Source organism: Vipera ursinii (assembly GCF_947247035.1).
Source record: "Vipera ursinii genome assembly, chromosome: Z".
Lineage (NCBI taxonomy): Eukaryota > Metazoa > Chordata > Lepidosauria > Squamata > Viperidae > Vipera > Vipera ursinii.
Window position 1 is genome coordinate 22,595,463 of NC_139517.1, and position 18,010 is coordinate 22,613,472.

At 45.6% G+C, this 18,010-nt stretch overlaps 1 protein-coding gene across 1 annotated transcript; it reads left to right on the plus strand.

The window, feature by feature from the left end:
• Nucleotides 1-7,369: 7,369 nt before the first annotated feature.
• Nucleotides 7,370-8,281, plus strand: LOC310650019 (olfactory receptor 14J1-like; the record flags this gene model as incomplete). Its single annotated transcript, XM_083378854.1, has 1 exon — nucleotides 7,370-8,281. The coding sequence occupies exon 1, from the start codon at nucleotides 7,373-7,375 to the stop codon at nucleotides 8,279-8,281; it is 909 nt and encodes a 302-aa protein (XP_083234980.1). The 5' UTR covers nucleotides 7,370-7,372.
• Between the last annotated feature and the right edge of the window lie 9,729 nt (nucleotides 8,282-18,010).

Genomic DNA, 18,010 nt, shown 5'->3' on the forward strand with positions numbered 1-18,010 from the left:
TATAGAAAGAGAAACTTCCACTATTCATTATTTGCTAAAATAATATTACTCAGTAATATTTTGTACCTCTACTGTATGTTCCACTTGCTGAAAGTTAAACATTATGTCCTTGCAATGTCCTGGACAATAGCATCTGTGATCACTACAGTTGTGGTTGTGTAGTCATTCCTTTGTGTATAGATGTCTTCAGTGTTGTGTCCATGTTCCTTATGGGACTAGCTAAGAAATGTTGAGAAGAAAGCCATGTCTGAATCTCACCAAATTTGCAGAATGTAACTGCTGGATTACAAGAAGAGTAATTATGGAATAAGAGTTTTAAGATATAGTGGGGAAATATTTAACTTTATTGTCTTTTTCTAAATTTAAGTCTATTTTTGAATAAGAATAATAATCTCTGGATCCTAATTAAGGATTTATTTCCATTATATAATTCTCATATTAATTGGTGTCCAGTGCTAGCTTTTTCTCCATCAATCTGCATCATGCACATGTTTGAGCTAGAGGTGTGCTATAAGTCTTCACAAAAATACTTTGAAAGGTTGTGAAAGAAACATAAACAAACAAAAGGAAAAAGTGGGCACAGAGTGGCTTGTACAATTGTTTTCATTATCAATTTAAAAGGATCAATGGGAAAAAGTTTTTTTTATGTTTCTAAAATTTTAAAATTTATAAAGGCTATTCAAGAAAGATTCAACAGGCTACCTGTCTTATGAGTTTTAATAAATGGGTTTTGTTGTTGTATTCATAGTTTTGATAAAAATAGGTTAAAGTCTGAAAGTAGAAATGTAATATTTTTAATGAAACAATTGAACTTCCTCTTGACACTTCACATAAATGAATACATCTCATGGCTGCAGATTATATTTTTAAATAGAGTAATTTGTGATCTTGTCTCTAAATTATATTAAATGATTGCTTTTTTCTTATGCTCCTCTGAAAGAGAACAACTAGAGTATTTTCTTATATTTACAGCTATTGTTATAAGAAAAGATGGAGGCCATGGCCAAAGAATTATTTCAGCTTTGACCACTTGCAATCTTACTTGGAGTTGGAAGATCTGACAATTCATGTTTTCATCAGACTAGACTACTGAAATGTGGTGCACATTGGGATATCTTTGAACAGTACTTGAAAAATGCAGTTGCAGAAGAAAGCAGCTGCCCAAATGCTGCATTTACCCTATATATTTCATTCATTTATTTGGTCAGTTTATATTCAGTAGTTGACTTCTTAACATATGATTTATGGTAATGTGAAGGTCATAGAATATAAAAAATATGGCAATAAATAAACAATTACACCTGAAGCAATTCAACAGAAAAGCAAACTATCTGGAGAAGTTTGGAAGTACCCTTATAGGGTTCTGAATGGCTATGGATAGGAGCAAGTCTTTGAGGATTTACAAAATATAGCAAATCTAAATTTAACTTTGAAGATTACTCGGAAAGTGCAGTTGGTAAAGAAGGTAAACAGAGTGATTATAGCCGTCAACCTACAGTGTGGTGAGCTGATTTCGGATAGGTTTCTGGATTCAAAGCAAAATAGTGGTTTTAAATGTTAAGATCCTATGTGGTTGGCTTATAGGTATCTAGGTATCTAAAGAACCATATCTCCACATAGGCATTCAATTATTTGTTTAGTATACTTGTTTTGATTGGTACTATTGAGAATCCCTCATTGTGAAAGGTAGAGGATTATAAGAAATGTTTCTCAGAGTTAGCTAGCCTCTTGTAGAATAACTTCTACACGGAGGTCTGATTGGCATCAACTTGGCATTTTTAGGTACACTGTTTGTATTTAACTAATTTTATTATTTCTTATTTTGCTTCTACTTTATCTTATGTTAGGATGTTTAATATTTTATTATTGCCAAATCCTGTGATTCTCAGTTTGGATATTTTTTTTTGTTTAACAAATAAATAAACTGGTTATCTCTTGGAATACCCCTTTCTTAAATTCAAAGATTTTAAAAAATTCATAAATATGCTTTGCCCAATTAACATCTTCATCAATGATTTGGATGAGGGGATAGATGGGGAACTCATCAAATTTGCAGATGACACCAAGCTGGCAGGAATAGCCAATACTCCAGAAGATAGGCTTAAGATACAGGAGGATCTGGACAGACTCTAACACTGGGCACTATCTAACAAAATGAAATTCAATTGTGAAAAAAGTAAGGTTCTACATTTAGGCAGGAAAAATCAAATGCACAGGTATAGTATAGGTGGTACCTTGCTCAATAGTAGCAACTGTGAGAGAGATCTCGGAGTCCTAGTGGACAATCATTTAAATATGAGCCAGCAGTGTGCTGCAGCTGCCAAAAAAGCCAACACAGTGCTAGGCTGCATTAACAGAGGGATAGAATCAAGATCACGTGAAGTACTAATACCACTTTACAATGCCTTGGTAAGGCAACACCTGGAATATTGCATCCAGTTTTGGTCACCACGATGTAAAAAAGATGTCAAGACTCTAGAAAGAGTACAGAGAAGAGCAACAAAGATGATTGGGGGACTGGAGGCTAAAACATATAGAGAACGATTGCTAGAATTGGGTATGTGTAGTTTAACAAAGAGAAGGGTGAGGGGTGACATGATAGCAGTGTTCTAATACCTCAGGGGCTGCCACAAAGAAGAGGGAGTCAAGCTATTCTCCAAAGCACCTGAAAGCAAAACAAGAAGCAATGGATGGAAACTAGTCAAGGAGAGAACAGCCAGAGCAAATTTGAAAAGTGCCATAAAAGGTGCAAAGCAAGCCCATTGCCAGAAAATTCAGAACTTTTTTTCAAGACCCTACAAATGCCAGGCATATGTGGAAAGGAATCCAGACCATTACGGATTACAAGGCGAATCCACCAAGATGCAAGGATGACATGGACTTCCTAAACAAACTGAATGCATTTTTTGGTAGATTTGAGACATCAAATAGCACTCCTGCTAGGAAAGCTGTTCCCCATCCTGATGAGCAAGTGCTAAGCTTTGATGTCACCTCTGTCTGGAAAACACTGAAGAAAGTTAACATTTGGAAAGCAGCAGGCCCAGATAACATCCCTGGACGTGTCCTTAGAGATTGTGCAGATGAACTGGCTTTTGTTCTCACAGATATTTTCAATCTTTCATTGCAGCAGGCAGTGGTCCCATCATGTTTTAAGATGGCCAGCATCTTTCCAGTGCCAAAAAGTCCACAATTACAGGCCTCAATGATTACCGTCCAGTTGCGCTGACATCCACCATTATGAAATGCTTTGAGAAGCTGATAAAGGACTTTATTGTATCTAGCCTCCCACCAGCATTTGACCTGCTTCAGTTTTCCTACTGACCAAATCGCTCTATGGAGGATGCCATCTTTTCTGTTCTCCATCTGAGCTTGAAGCACTTAGAGGAAAGAAATACTCATGTGCATTTGTTGTTTGTTGACTTCAGTTCGGCATTTAATACAATTATTCCCCAGCATCTAGTAGACAAACTGGGCCTTTTATGCTTAAACACCCCTTTGTGCAACTGGATTCTTGATTTTCTTACCAACAGACCCCAATATGTGTGAGCTGGAACAAATACCTCTAATACCATTTTCTTGCACACAGGTTCTCCTCAGGGCTGCATCCTAAGTCTGCTGCTGTTCACCCTGTTGATTCATGACTGTTGTGCTAGGTTTGCCACCAACCATATTGTGAAGTTCGCAGATGATACAACAATAGTGGGCTTTATTCACGATGACAATGTGGAAGCTTACTGCAAGGAGGTTGAGGGGTTGGTGAACTGGTGTAAGGAAAACAGCCTAGTTTTAAATGCTGGAAAAACCAAAGAGATGATTGTTGATTTCAGAAAAAGCAGGCACAGCCACACTTCTCTGTGCATTAATGATTATTCACCTGTGCAGATGGTTACCAGCATCAAATTCCTGGGTGTGCAGCTAATAAGTAGGCTGGCTGAGTCGCTCAACAGTGAGAAACTGGTGAAGCGGGCACAGCACCGCCTGCACTCTCTGCGTTGCATCAGAAAAACTCATCTTCCTTCCCCTGTTCTGACTACTTTCTACAGGGGGACGATCAAGAGAATCCTGTCATACAGCATCACAGTCTGGTTTGGAAGCATCACTGCTTCAGACAGGAAGACAGAGCAGAGAGTGGTGAGGATGGCCAAAAAGATCATTGGCAGTTCCCTCCCTCCCATCTAGGACATAGCACAGAAATTTTGTTTGAACAGGGTCCATAAGATTATCTGGGACACTACACATCTTCTTCACAACCTGTTTTTCTTGTTACCTTCTGGGAGAAGTTTTCGTGGTATCCATAGCAGAACATCCAGATTCAACCCTAGTTTCATTCCACACAGCATTAACCTTGTGAACTGTCAGGCTTCCTCCTTCTGTTATATATTCAATGCAAGTAGAAAAATAGAGACCACTATGGTGGGAAGGTAACAGCGTTCCATGCGCCTTTGGCATCTAGTCATGCCGGCCACATGACCACAGAGACATCCTCGGATAAGCGTTGGCTCTTTGGCTTTGAAACGGAGATGAGCACCGGCCCCTAGAGTTGGAAACAACTAGCACGCATGTGCTGGGGAACCTTTACCTTTACCTTTAGCTACTAATTGTTCCATGTGCAATTCAAGATTCTGGTTATCACCAATAAAGCCCTTCATGAATAGGGCCTGTCTATTTATAGAATTGCCTATCCCCAATTGTTTCTGCCTATCAGATGATATCAAAGTGAGCACATCTCAGGTCCCTTTGATACAACATTATCATCTATTGGGACCAAAACAGTGAGCCTTTTATGTTACAGCTCATGTCTTCTGGATAGCTTCCCACCCAGAATTCCATATAGCTCTAAACTTAGCAGAGTACCAAAATAACAGAATACCAGAGTTGGAAGGAACCTTGAGGTCTTCTAGTCCAATTTGCATTCTTGTTATGTTTGAATTTGTTTTTCTCTTCCCTTGTCAGATTACTAAAATTAGATAAAGTTGATATGAATCACCAACGCTTGTTCACTCAGTGAGTTAGAGAACACATACTGGAATAATAGAGACTGAAGTTAATGAAGGCAAGCATATATTGCTAATCATCATGATGCAAAAATAGCAACACATATATTGTCTTTATGAAAGCTCTTTATTTTTGTACTTGAGTTGCACCATCACATATGGCATCCGACAGGAGTTTCATTTGACACATGTTTTGTCACATGCACAATTTGAATAATAAAGTATATTAGATTTGTGTTCTTTATTTCAGCTGAAGGACTCTAAGTATAATAGGGCCTGCAACCAAACTCATAAGTACAACAATGGAGCTTTATTCAAATTGCCTTTAATGGTGTAAATCAATGTTGTGATGAAATATTAATTCTGAGAAATAGTTGGGATAGATACAGTGGTTCTCAAGGGACAATTGTTTTAATTAATGATATAAAATTCTGGAAAAGTAAAGATAGTGATTGAAAATGCTAGTTATTGTCTCAATTCTTAATTACATAAAGAGAAACTTCCATGATTCATTATTTGCTGAGATAATGCTACTATCAACAATATTTTATAACTTTACTATATATTTCTCTTGTTGAAAGGAAACATCAGGTCCTTGCAGTGCCTTGGAGAACTGCATCTCCTAGCACTACAGTTGTGATTGTGCAATAATTTCTTTGTCTATAGAGATTTTTAACATTGTGTCTATGTTCCCTATGAGATTAGTTAGCAATATTGAGGAGGAAGCCATGTCTGAATCTCACCAAATTTGCAGCCTGTAACTGCTGGATTACATGAATGGTAGCTGTAGAATGAGAGTTTAAAGATAGTTTGTTAATGAGAAAAATGTTTTTTTCTTTTTTTCCAATTTATGTCTGTTTTGGGATAAGAAATATAATCTCTGGATGTTAATTAAGGATTTATTTCTATTATATAACACTCATATTCATTGGTGTTCAATAGCCTTTTCTCCATTAATCTATATCATGCAGCTATGCTTGAAGTAGAGTTGTGCTGTAAATCTGCCACTAAAAGTTTTTTGAGAGGTTGTGGGATTTGAAAGAAATATAAACAAAAAAGTGGGCACAGACTGGTTTGTATGATCATTTTTATTATCAGTTTAAGAGGATCAAAGAGGAAAAAAGTAAGTTTTTAAATTTTAGATTTCTAAACACTATTCAAGAAATTTTGAATGTGGAAGCTTTCAAAAATCTGTCTTATGCTTTTTAACCAAGAGGTTTTTTAATTTGATTCATAGTTTATAAAAAAATAGACTACATTGTGAAAGAGAAATATAACATTTCAATAATACAACTGCAATACTTATGCTAATCAATTAATCTATCAAATCTGAAGCTTTCTCTTGACCAATTGTAGATATGATTAACTATCTAGATTCAGTTTCTTCAATAATATTCAATTGTCTACATATGATCTACACAAGCAATATGGTACTTCTACTTTACTGCAGCTAGAAAATGCAATTAAATTTGTAATCAAACCTGTTTTATTTTTCAACCTTGGATATATCTCATGATTGTAGATGTGGAGGTGGGGAGTATAAATAAAAATAATATTCATAATAATTCTGTAATAGTAGAAGGAAGGACTATCCTTACAATTTCAAAGATGGGAAAAATCAATGTTCCCTAGTGATATGAAAAAAATAAAATGCTCTTCTAAAATATGATAACTCTAACCATATTATTTTCTTTTTCTATGAAATTTCTTATTTAATAAAAGGAATCTGATACTGAAGGCTGTATTTTTATTTCTAGATGTGGCCTTTTATGTCACAGGAGTTATCATATTACTATTAATATAAAATGTTTGATACATATTGTCTCATTATATGAGATCATATTCTCATAAAAGGAGTTTATATGATGTTCCTTTTTCAACATTTTAAGTTCAGTGAAATACTAATTAGAACAAGACATGGTGGCCTCATCATTATAGATAAAGAATCTAATTAGGGATGCTATTGAGCCTTATTTACTTCACATACTTGGAATATTAGGTAGCTGAAGATTTTACAATATATAGTACCAAATTATATTTTTAAAGCCTCTGCATGTTACAAGACAATAAATTTTTATCTGAACTTCAAATTTAAGTAATATTGGAATTATCTGATTAGGTAAATGATAAAGTATTGTATTATATTATATATACTTTTGCAGAAATGGTTCCTTAATAAAGGATGTCAGTACTGAAGATCTAACTTAACTTTATAAATATAATTTTCTATGTTATGGGAGACACTGTGAAAATAAAATATTTGATCTGTACAGTTTTGTAAGAAAGGAAGAGGTTTGTTAAATTGATGTTCCGTTCTCTAACAGTTAAAATTCAACGACGTGATGCCAAACATAACCATCATTATAGATTTCTTGCTTATGGGATTTTCTGAGCAACGAGAGTTCCAGATTTTGCACTTTATGGTCTTCTTCCTGATGTATCTGGCAATCCTGATAGGAAATCTTATCCTTATCATTCTGGTAGTAGTGAACAACCATCTTCAGACACCAATGTACTTCTTTCTGGTCAATTTAGCGATTGTTGATCTAGGATCCACCTCTGTCACCATTCCCAGATCAATAGCCAGTGCGCTCATGAACTCAAGAAGGATTTCATATTCTGAATGTGTTGCACAAATGTTTTTCTTTCTCTTCTTTATGTCCTCAGACATTTTCCTTCTCACTGCTATGGCTTATGATAGATTTGTGGCTATATGTCATCCTTTACACTATATGTCCATGATGCAATGGAGAAGCTGCTTCCAGATGGCAGGGGCTGCATGGATGCTCGGCCTTCTTAATGCTGCCATGCATGCAGGAACCCTGTTTTCATTGCCTTTCTGTTCCAAAGTCATCCATCAGTTCTTCTGTGAAATCCCACACCTCATGAAGATTTCCTGTTTCGATCCCAAATTCAGTGAAATCCGGGTTCTTCTCTTTAGTGCTTTGCTCGGTGTTGTTTGTTTTATGTTAATTATCATGTCCTATGTAAAAATCTTTAAGACAGTATTGAGCATGTCTTCAGTGGCCAGTAGACAAAAGGCCTTCTCTACTTGCATTCCTCATCTCCTTGTTGTCTGTTTATTGCTTGGTACAGGTATATTTTCTTATTTCATACCAAATTCTGCGTCTTCTTACAATTGGGATGAGGTCTTTGCAGTGATCTACTCTGTGATCCCTCCAATGATGAACCCTGTAATCTATAGCATGAGGAATAAGGATATCAAAACTGCTTTATGGAAGTTGTTTAACCAAAGAATTACAAATCAAAATACAAAACTCTGCTAAGAACAACTAAACCATTTTTTCTCAAGGACTAAAAATATCCCACTAATTTTTGTCCTGAACAATAACATCTTTATTATCATTTAAGCTTTGTGAACTAAAATTTACTTATTTGGATGCATTGGGTGTAGTCCAGAGACTCATGCACATGCATTTATATGAAATGGTTAAAATGTTAAAAATTTGGAATTACCAGTATTAACCTTAAGCAAAGGGGGAAATAAGTGTGACATCCACACTTTCATTTTAATATTCTGACCAGAGTATATATTGCGATAAGAAACATGGCTGATTGTTTAATCAATGGAAGATTATTTTAATTTTTCTCTTGGCCAAATATTTGATCATGAAATCTCTTTTTCTTCTCTCATTTCCTTTTTTAAGATAACAGCCTTGAAATCAGGCTCAGAATGTTCTAGGAAATGTCCATTACTGGTGTCAGATTTTATGTGGAGGTGGAATGTTTTATCCCATGTACAATGGATTGGGGCCAGGGTAACAGATGATAGGAAATTCTTTTGTAGTGAATATTTTCTCCTGTGATATTCTGGGTGAGACAATAGGATTTTTTTTACTGTCTGTGTATCATTCTGGTGTTGTTGTTTTTTCTGACTAATAGGTGTTTCACCTAGGATAGCTGTCTGCAAGCAAATGCAGATCTCCAACATCTTATAGCCTTAGGTCAACTATGGATGTAGTTACTCTTTATATTTGTCAAGGTACTGCAGGTACCACAACAATCTTTTGATTGTTTATTGTTCTCCACCTAGCATTCACTGTATTTCTTTCTCAAGCCCTTAAAAATAGGCTAAAAAGAACAAGGCATTAATAGTAGTGTTGAAGCAACATTTGCTGTTGTGGAATCAATCAGCAGCTAAACCAATATAAAAACACTGAAACAGTGAGCAATTTAAACTTTTTGAAGCTGATATTCACCACAGATGTTAATATATGTTGCAGTTAGAAAATCCTAAAGCATCAGCATATTTACAGTTTAGCTGTAGGCCTATGGATATTTGGACAATCTTTTTCTTGAGAAATTTCTCTCCTTAGGACAGGGTAACACTTCCTGAAGACATGCTCAAGATGGTATACAATTTGGATGTTGTTAAAATTTTGAGATTCTGTTGACTGATTGTTGTAGATATGATTAGATTCAGACTTCATTAATATTCTATTATCTGCCCATGGTCTTCAAAACAATATGGAAATTTCTCTACCGTATGCCAGGTAGAGAATCCAATTAATTTGTAATCAAATCACATCCACTGATATTTCACATAGTTGCAGATTTGGAGGTGAGGGTATAAGTAAGAATGATATTTTTAGTATCTCCATAATATTAGAAGAAAGGCTTATATCTAAAATTTCAAAGTTTGGCAAAATCACTATTCCATTTTGATATGAAACAACAACAATGAAATGCTTCTCTAATGCCACACTATGTTTTTCTTCTATGAAATTTCTTCTTTAATAAAAGGAAGCTGGTACTGAGGAACTGTCTTTTTCATTCTAGATGTAGCTTTTTATGTCAGTTGTGCCTTTTGTTTAGTTACCATATTATCTTTTACAAACAATTGGTCTATATCAATTGGGCAATTAGTTTTCTCAAGGGGATGTGGTGAGAAACTGGAGTTATTGTAGAGGGTCTAACCAGGAGGGCTGTACACATATTTTCCAATTGACATTACACAGTCCAGACAGAGAGCCAAAGGGCTGGATATGGCCAGGTATAGTCTACATTGTCTCATATGGGATCAGATTCTCATACCACAAATTTATATGTCCTTTATTTCCCAGCTGTTAAAACCACAGTGAAATGCCAAACATAGCTATCGTCACACATTTCTTGCTTGTGAGATTTTCAGAACAATGGGAGTTCCAAATTTTGCACTTTGTATCAACACTTTTTAACTTGTATTGGAGTAGGTTTTTGAGAATTCTCTGGGCAGACAAGGAAGTAAATAAATGGACCATTGGCAAATTAATCCAGGTTTCTCATTCAAAGTGAAAATGACCATGCTCAAATTATTCCACTTTGGACATATTTCGTGAATGCCGAACTGTTTGGAAAAGGCTGTAATGCTGGGAAAAGTAAAAAGAAAGGGAAAACAGGATGACCAGCAGTTAAGGTGCTTGAACTCAGGAAGACGATGAGGATGGGAGACCCGGAATGATTAGGGACAGATTATCTTGGAGAGAATCTATGCCTCTAGATGATGAAAACTTGATGGCACATAATTAATCATTAATCAAAATTCACCCCTTTGTGCCATGGCATATCTTGGTAATATATACCATATTGTGCTCTCATTCAGAATCCTTCCCTTATGACGTGAGTCTTAGAAAACAATTTGGCATTAAGCAGAAATAGTATTCACCTAATGCTTGATAACTGGACATTGAGGGTGATGACATTAGGCCTATGTCCCAAAAGTGCTTTTTCATGAGGCAACAGGACTTCCTTTTTTGTCTCTGAAGACATTTCACTTCTCATCCAAGAAGCTTCTTCAGCTCTGACTGGATGGTGGGGAATGGAAAGATTTATATTCTTTGCAGACAGCTGGTCATTTGCATTTCTTTAGCAAGTCGTTGATGCTACCTGGAGGCTTATCTGTGTTGTCAGGGTCACCTGAGTAATGCTGACGGGTGTGTAGCCTTCTTGGAACTGTTGAAAGGACTGTGCTGTAGATTGAAGATAGATGATGTCTGCAAGGAATATTAAATTCCCCACCATCCAGTCAGAGCTAAAGAAGCTTCTTGGATGAGAAGAGAAATGTCTTCATAGAGAAAAAAGAACATCCAATTGTTTCACGAAAAAGCACCTTTGGGACAACTATGACCTGGATGACTGAGAATCTCCATAGACATTGGGCCTGTGTTTACTATGAATGGGCTGATTCTTGACTCTCACAATTCTTTCCATTGCCCACAGCACCATGATTTTCCTGCCTGCCACTGAGACAATGCACTAACTTCCTCCACCCTCAAACTTACTTCCCACCTCAACCATAGACAAACTTAGTACACTTACAATATACTGGATAGTAAGCATCAGGGATATTCTGACTAGCATTTAGCTGTCAGCATTCCAAGCACAATCCACCAGCTGCAGGAGAGAAACTGAGCCAGATAGAGGAATTAAACAGCCTGAGAAGATCCAGCCTGAGAAGATTCCTGTGTATAGACTTGAGCATGTTTGGGTCTTGTTTACACCTGACATTAGTCACTTCTATCCTTTGAACTTCTTCAGCCCTTTCCCCACCAAACCACGAGGACAACAGCAGCAGCGGCGACAGCTCTCCAGCCCCCAGTCGGATCATCTGTCCCAGGAGCCTAACAGCGACGGTGGCAGTGGCGGCGAGGCGTCTCCGGCCCGCCCCTAAGCCACTACAGCCACTGCAGCCATCCGAGAGGGGCCGGCAGCTCTGCTCTGACCTGGTCCCCTGATCGACTCCCGGGCAGCGGCGGCGTCTCCGAGTGATCAACGGAGGCGCCGCGGACCAGCTGGGTGGCGGAGGCAGCGGCATCGTCAGCAACGGCGACGGTGAGAGCTCCGCGGGGCCCTAGTCTGTCGTCTCCCCACGGGCCTGAATACCGGCGGAGGCAGGGGCGGTGTGTCGCCTCTGACCCGCCCCTGAGCCGCTGCAGCTGTTGCAGCCATCCAGAGTGGGGCCAGCGTCTCCGCCCTTCCTCGGCTCACTGATATGCCCCCTGGGCAACGGCGGCATCTGCGAAGACCAAGAAAGGCGCCGCGGATCAGCTGGATCAGCTGGGTGGCGGAAGTGGCAGCCGCAGCAGCCACCCTGAGCAGGACCGGAGTCGCTGCTCTGCCTCGACCTCCTGGCCTGCTCCTGAATAGCGGCGGTGTCTCCATGGGATCAAGGAGACGCCACAGACCGGCTATGCGGGCCCGATCGACCACCTCCGAGGGGCCTTTGACAGCAGCGCTAGCAGCAATGGCCTGGCGTCTCCGGCCCACCCCCAGAACCGCTGCAGCCATCTTGAGTGAGGGCCAGCGCCTCGTCCTTCCTCGACCACCTTGACCTAGCCCTAGGCGGCGGCACTTCCGATCTACATCAGGGAGACGCCACGGACCAGCGGATCCGGGGAGCAGCTGTGCAGCGGAGCAGCAGTGAAAGCGTCAGCAGCGTAAGCTTCTCCAGACCCCGGTCAACCACCTTTACTAACCCTCGACGGCAGCACTACTAGACGCGGCGTGGCGTCTCCGGCCCGCACCCTGGGTGCCGACGGTATCTCCGTGCCAATCTTCAACCAAAAGACACCACGATGCAGCTGACCAGTGGAAATAGCGGCGACTAGACCACCGAGGCCATCATCATCTTGCCTCTACCAACTCTCAACCCCCCTGCCCACCCTCGCCCCACAGGACATGATGGGCCTGGGTGCAAGCCATGGTGGCAGAGTGGCTTGACCTTACACCTGCAGCCCCATAGAGGTGAGAGCTCTATGGGGTATGCTTCACCCAGAGTGGGTCCTGGACCACCCCCGGAAGCAGAGTCACAACCCATCGTGAGAGGATGGGGAGTGGCCTGCTTCTGGGGTTCACCCAGCCAAGTGGCAGTGGCTGGGTGACGGTCCAGATACCCACCTACCCAACTCGACCCTCCTTCCAATTCTCCACCGAGGAGACCGCCTTCCCAAAAAACCCTGTGACTCTATGCTTCTCCAATATTCGAGCACAGACCTACACGCCCTCAGGAGTTCCCCCCTCTCCTGGGTGCGTCCCGCCTACAATACATCGAATCTCGATGATGGGCCCGACCATTGGGCCTCTGAGAGATGGCCAGGCAGGGTCAGGGGCCTCCAACACAAGTCCAACAAGAGGCCCCTGGTTAAGTTCCTAGTTAAGTTCTTTGTCGGGTTAGGGAGGGGGGCGGGAAAAGACTATGGTTGTTCGGTGAAGGCGGGCCTTCCAGCTACCATAGCACAGGCCAGGCCTATGACCATTCGCGAAGGTGGAAAACGAGGACCATGGTGGGGAACGGCAGAAGGTGCACAAGCAGAGGGCCGTATCGTCACCGGGAGAGTCATCTCTGCTCTGTACAAGCGGTGAGACGCTCTGACCCTTTGTACTTCCCCCGAGGACCCGGGAGCGAAGGTGTGCAGCCTCCTATGCTCAGGCTGGTCTACCTAAATGCCAGGTTCGTAGCTAACAAGGCTCACCTTGTTCGTGACCTAGTGGAGAGCGAGCACGCGGACCTGGCTTGCATCACGGAAACCTGGCTGGGCCCAGAGGGTGGTGTCCCTCTGGTTGACCTCTGCCCGCCAGGTTTCCAGGTGCTGCACCAGCCTTGGGCCCACGGGAGGGGCGGAGGAGTGGCAGGGAGTCCCTTAGCCCGCGAGAGACCACCGTCCCTCAGATAGTCGGGTGTGAGTCTCTCCTTCTGAGATACGGCCCGGGGGCGCAGTTGGGCCTGCTGCTGGCGTACCTACCACCTAATCGTGCAGCGGCAGCCCTGCCCAAGCTACTCGATGTCCTCTCAGGGTTGGTGGTTGAATTCCCAAAACTCATGGTCTTGGGCGACTTTAACCTACCGTCCCTGGGAGGATCGTCCGAACTAGCTCGGGAGTTCATGGCTTCCATGGCGGCCATGGACCTGTCGCAAATAATTTCCGGACTGACTCATGAGGGAGGCCACACCCCCGACTTGGTGTTCTTGTCTGGACGGTGGCGTGATGATATCGGTGGGGGCGCCACAACCGTTACGCCCCTGTCATGGACCGATCATCACCTCCTACGGCTAGACTTCCCCTTTGCCACCCCCCGCCGTGGGTGCACGGTGCCAACCAGATGGTACCGCCCTAGGCGCCTAATGGACCCTGATAGGTTCCAGGCAGCGCTTGGGGACCCACATGCACTCCCTGCTAACAGCTCGGCGGATGCCATAGTGGAAGCCTGGGAAAGGGCAGCCACGGAGGCTCTGGACCGAGTTGTACCCCTGCGGCCCCTGACCTGGCGCAGATCCCAGCGAGCCCCATGGTTCACCGCGGAGCTCCGGGAGATGAAGCGTCGGAGACGGGGCCTAGAGAGCCGTTGGAGATCCAGTCGATCTGAATTCGACCGATTGCGACTAAGAATCCTCACCAGGTCTTATCTCGCAGCGATAAGGGTGGCAAAATCCAACTACTTTTCCACCCTCATCGCGTCCGCAGATAATCGCCCGGCTGCCTTGTTCAGAGTGACTCGCTCCCTAGTGAACCAAGAGGTGAGGGAGGAACCCTTGCAGGGTCGAGCCGAGGAATTCGGTCAATATCTGTTGGATAAAATCGCTCAGATTCGAACCGGCCTGGACTCCAACTGGGCAGAGTTGGAGGAACAGGACATGGACAGTCTTGTCGACGTCATCTGGGAGGAATTTGATCCTGTGACTCCGAAGGAAGTGGACAGGATTATGAGGAGGTTGAGCTCCTCCACATGCTTACTGGACCCGTGCCCTTCCTGGCTGGCTTATGCAGCCCGAGAGGGGACACGAGGCTGGTTTCTGGCGGTCATCTCTGCTTCTCTGAGTGAGGGTCACTTCCCCACCACCTTGAAGGAGGCGGTGGTGAGACCTCTCCTCAAGAAGCCCACCTTGGACCCAACCTCATTGAATAACTTTCGTCCAGTCTCCAATCTTCGCTTCCTTGCGAAGGTTGTTGAGAGCGTGGTGGCGCATCAACTTCCTCAGGTCCTGGATGAAGCGGTTTATCTAGACCCGTGCCAATCGGGCTTCAGGCCGGGCTACAGCACGGAGACGGCATTGGTTGCTCTGATGAATGATCTCTGGAGAGCCCGGGACAGGGGCCATTCCTCTGTCCTAGTCTTATTAGACCTTTCGGCGGCTTTCGATACCATCGACCATGGTATCTTGCTGTGGCACCTCAGGGGACTGGGAGTGGGAGGCACGGTTCTGCGGTGGTTCTCCTCCTTTCTCCAGGGTCGCTCGCAGTCGGTGCTGGCAGGGGGACAGAGGTTGACCCAGAGGCCTCTCATTTGCGGAGTCCCTCAGGGGTCGGTCCTCTCGCCTCTCCTGTTCAACATCTACATGAAACCGCTAGGTGAGATCATTCGTAGCTTTGGAGTAGGGTACCATCAGTATGCTGATGACACCCAGCTTTTCATCTCAACTCCAAACAGCATCAGTGATGCCCTCGATGAGATGTCCCGCTGCCTGAAAGCGGTCCGGGAATGGATGGGGAGGAACAGGCTTCAACTCAACCCGGACAAGACTGAATGGCTGTACGTACCGGCAAGCCAGGATACTCAGATCATTCCACCCCTTAACATCGGGGATGAGTTATTACCCCCTGTTGATAGGGCCCGCAACCTGGGTGTCCTCCTAGACTCACAGCTATCCCTGGAAGATCATATAGGAGCTGTGACCAAGGGGGCCTTCTCCCGGGTTCGACTGGTGCGCCAACTCTGACCTTATCTGGACCTGGATGCCTTACGTACAGTCACCCATGCGCTTGTGACCTCTCGCCTAGACTACTGTAACACTCTCTACATGGGGCTGCCCTTGAGATCCACTCGGAAGCTTCAACTGGTGCAAAGTGCAGCTGCACTGACACTTTTGGGGGCCTCCCGATACTCCCATATCACACCTCTCCTCCGTGAGCTGCACTGGCTTCCGGTTGCCTTCCGAGTGAAATTCAAGGTGCTAACAATGACATACAAAGCCCTACATGGCATGGGTCCGGACTACCTACGGGAGCACCTTCTGCCAACGTCAACACCCCTCCGTCCTGTGCAGAGAGGGCCTCCTCAGGGTGCCACCGCTCAAGGAATGTCAGCTGGTGGCCCCCAGGGGGAGGGCATTCTCAGTGGGTGTGCCAGCCCTCTGGAACTGCTTGCCAACCGAAATCCGGATGGCCCCCGACCTCCGCACCTTCCGGCGCAAGTTAAAAACTTACCTGTTCCAGCAGTCCGGCCTGGCCTGATAGCTCTTGGGGTCTCAGTTGTTTTACTATTGTTTTTCACTATTGTTCAATCTGTATACCTACCTTACTCTGTACACCGCCCCGAGTCCCTCGGGAGAAGGGCGGTTTATAAAAACAAACAAACAAACAAACAAATAAATAAATAAATACTGTATAGGAAACTGAATTAGAAACAGCCAAATACCGTATATACTTGAGTATAAGCCGAATTTTTCAGCCCACTTTCCGGGCTGAAAAACTCCACTTCGGCTTATACTCCAGTGAACAAAAAAAAAAGAACTGTCCCTTCGTTCGGAACAGGCTGCTGAGAGAAGGGAGCGGCAGAGCCTTGCAGAGCTGGCGGCAGTCCAGCGTTGTTTCTCCCCCTCGTGCGTGCGTGTGTGTGTCAGACCCACGGGAATGGCTGGTAGGGAAGCGGTAGGGTCTCACACACACACACACACACACACACACACACGCTGCTGGGCTCGGCTCCTCGGCAGGAGGGGCAGCCCCCACCACGCCCCCCTCCCCTCCCGGCCCGCAGCACCACGGCACCGCCGCTTCCTCCGGTCAAGTCGGGGGGGGCTTGCAGGGTGAAGGCACCGGCCAGGGGGCAGGCAGGGTGGGAGGGCGGCCGCGCAGCTCAGCGCCGCCCCGAAGCGACAGCCAGCCGCCGCTCCCCCCCGCTCGCTCGCTCGCCCGCTGCCTCGCCCGCTGCGCCCTGAACACACCGCCGCCGCCACTTTCCCCCCATCACTAGCCCGCTGCCTCGCCCGCTGCGCCCCGAACGCACCGCCGCCGCCGCTTTCCCCCCCATCGCTCGCCCGCTGCCCCCAAACACACCGCCGCCACCGCTTTCCCCCCCATCGCTCGCCCGCTGCCTCGCCTGCTGCCCCCGAACACACCGCCGCCGCCGCTTTCCCCCCATTGCTCGCCCGCTGCCTCGCCCGCTTCCTCCGAACACACCGCTGCCGCTGCTTCCCCCCCATCGCTCGCCCGCTGCCCCCGAACACACCGCCGCCGCCGCTTTCCCCCCATCGCTCGCCCGCTGCCCCCGAACACACCACCGCCGCCGCTTTCCCCCCCATTGCTCGCCCGCTGCCCCTGAACACACCGCCGCCGCCGCTTTCCCCCCCATCGCTCGCCCGCTGCCCCCCGAACACACCGCTGCCGCCGCTTTCCCCCCCATCGCTCGCCCGCTGCCTCGCCTGCTGCCCCCGAACACACCGCCGCCGCCGCTTTCCCCCCATTGCTCGCCCGCTGCCTCGCCCGCTTCCTCCGAACACACCGCTGCCGCTGCTTCCCCCCCATCGCTCGCCCGCTGCCCCCGAACACACCGCCGCCGCCGCTTTCCCCCCATCGCTCGCCCGCTGCCCCCGAACACACCACCGCCGCCGCTTTCCCCCCCATTGCTCGCCCGCTGCCCCTGAACACACCGCCGCCGCCGCTTTCCCCCCCATCGCTCGCCCGCTGCCCCCCGAACACACCGCTGCCGCCGCTTTCCCCCCTATCGCTCGTCCGCTGCCTCGCCCGCTGCCCCCGAACACACCGCCGCCACCGCTTTCCCCCCATCGCTCGCCCGCTGCCTCGCCTGCTGCCCCCGAACACACCGCCGCCACCGCTTTCTCCCTTCATCGCTCGCCCGCTGCCCCCCGAACACACTGCCGCCGCCGCTTTCCCCCCATCGCTCGCCTGCTGCCCCCGAACACACCGCCGCCGCTTTCCCCCCCATCGCTCGCCCGCTGCCCCCAAACACACCGCCGCCGCCGCTTTCCCCCCATCGCTCGCCCGCTGCCCCCCGAACAC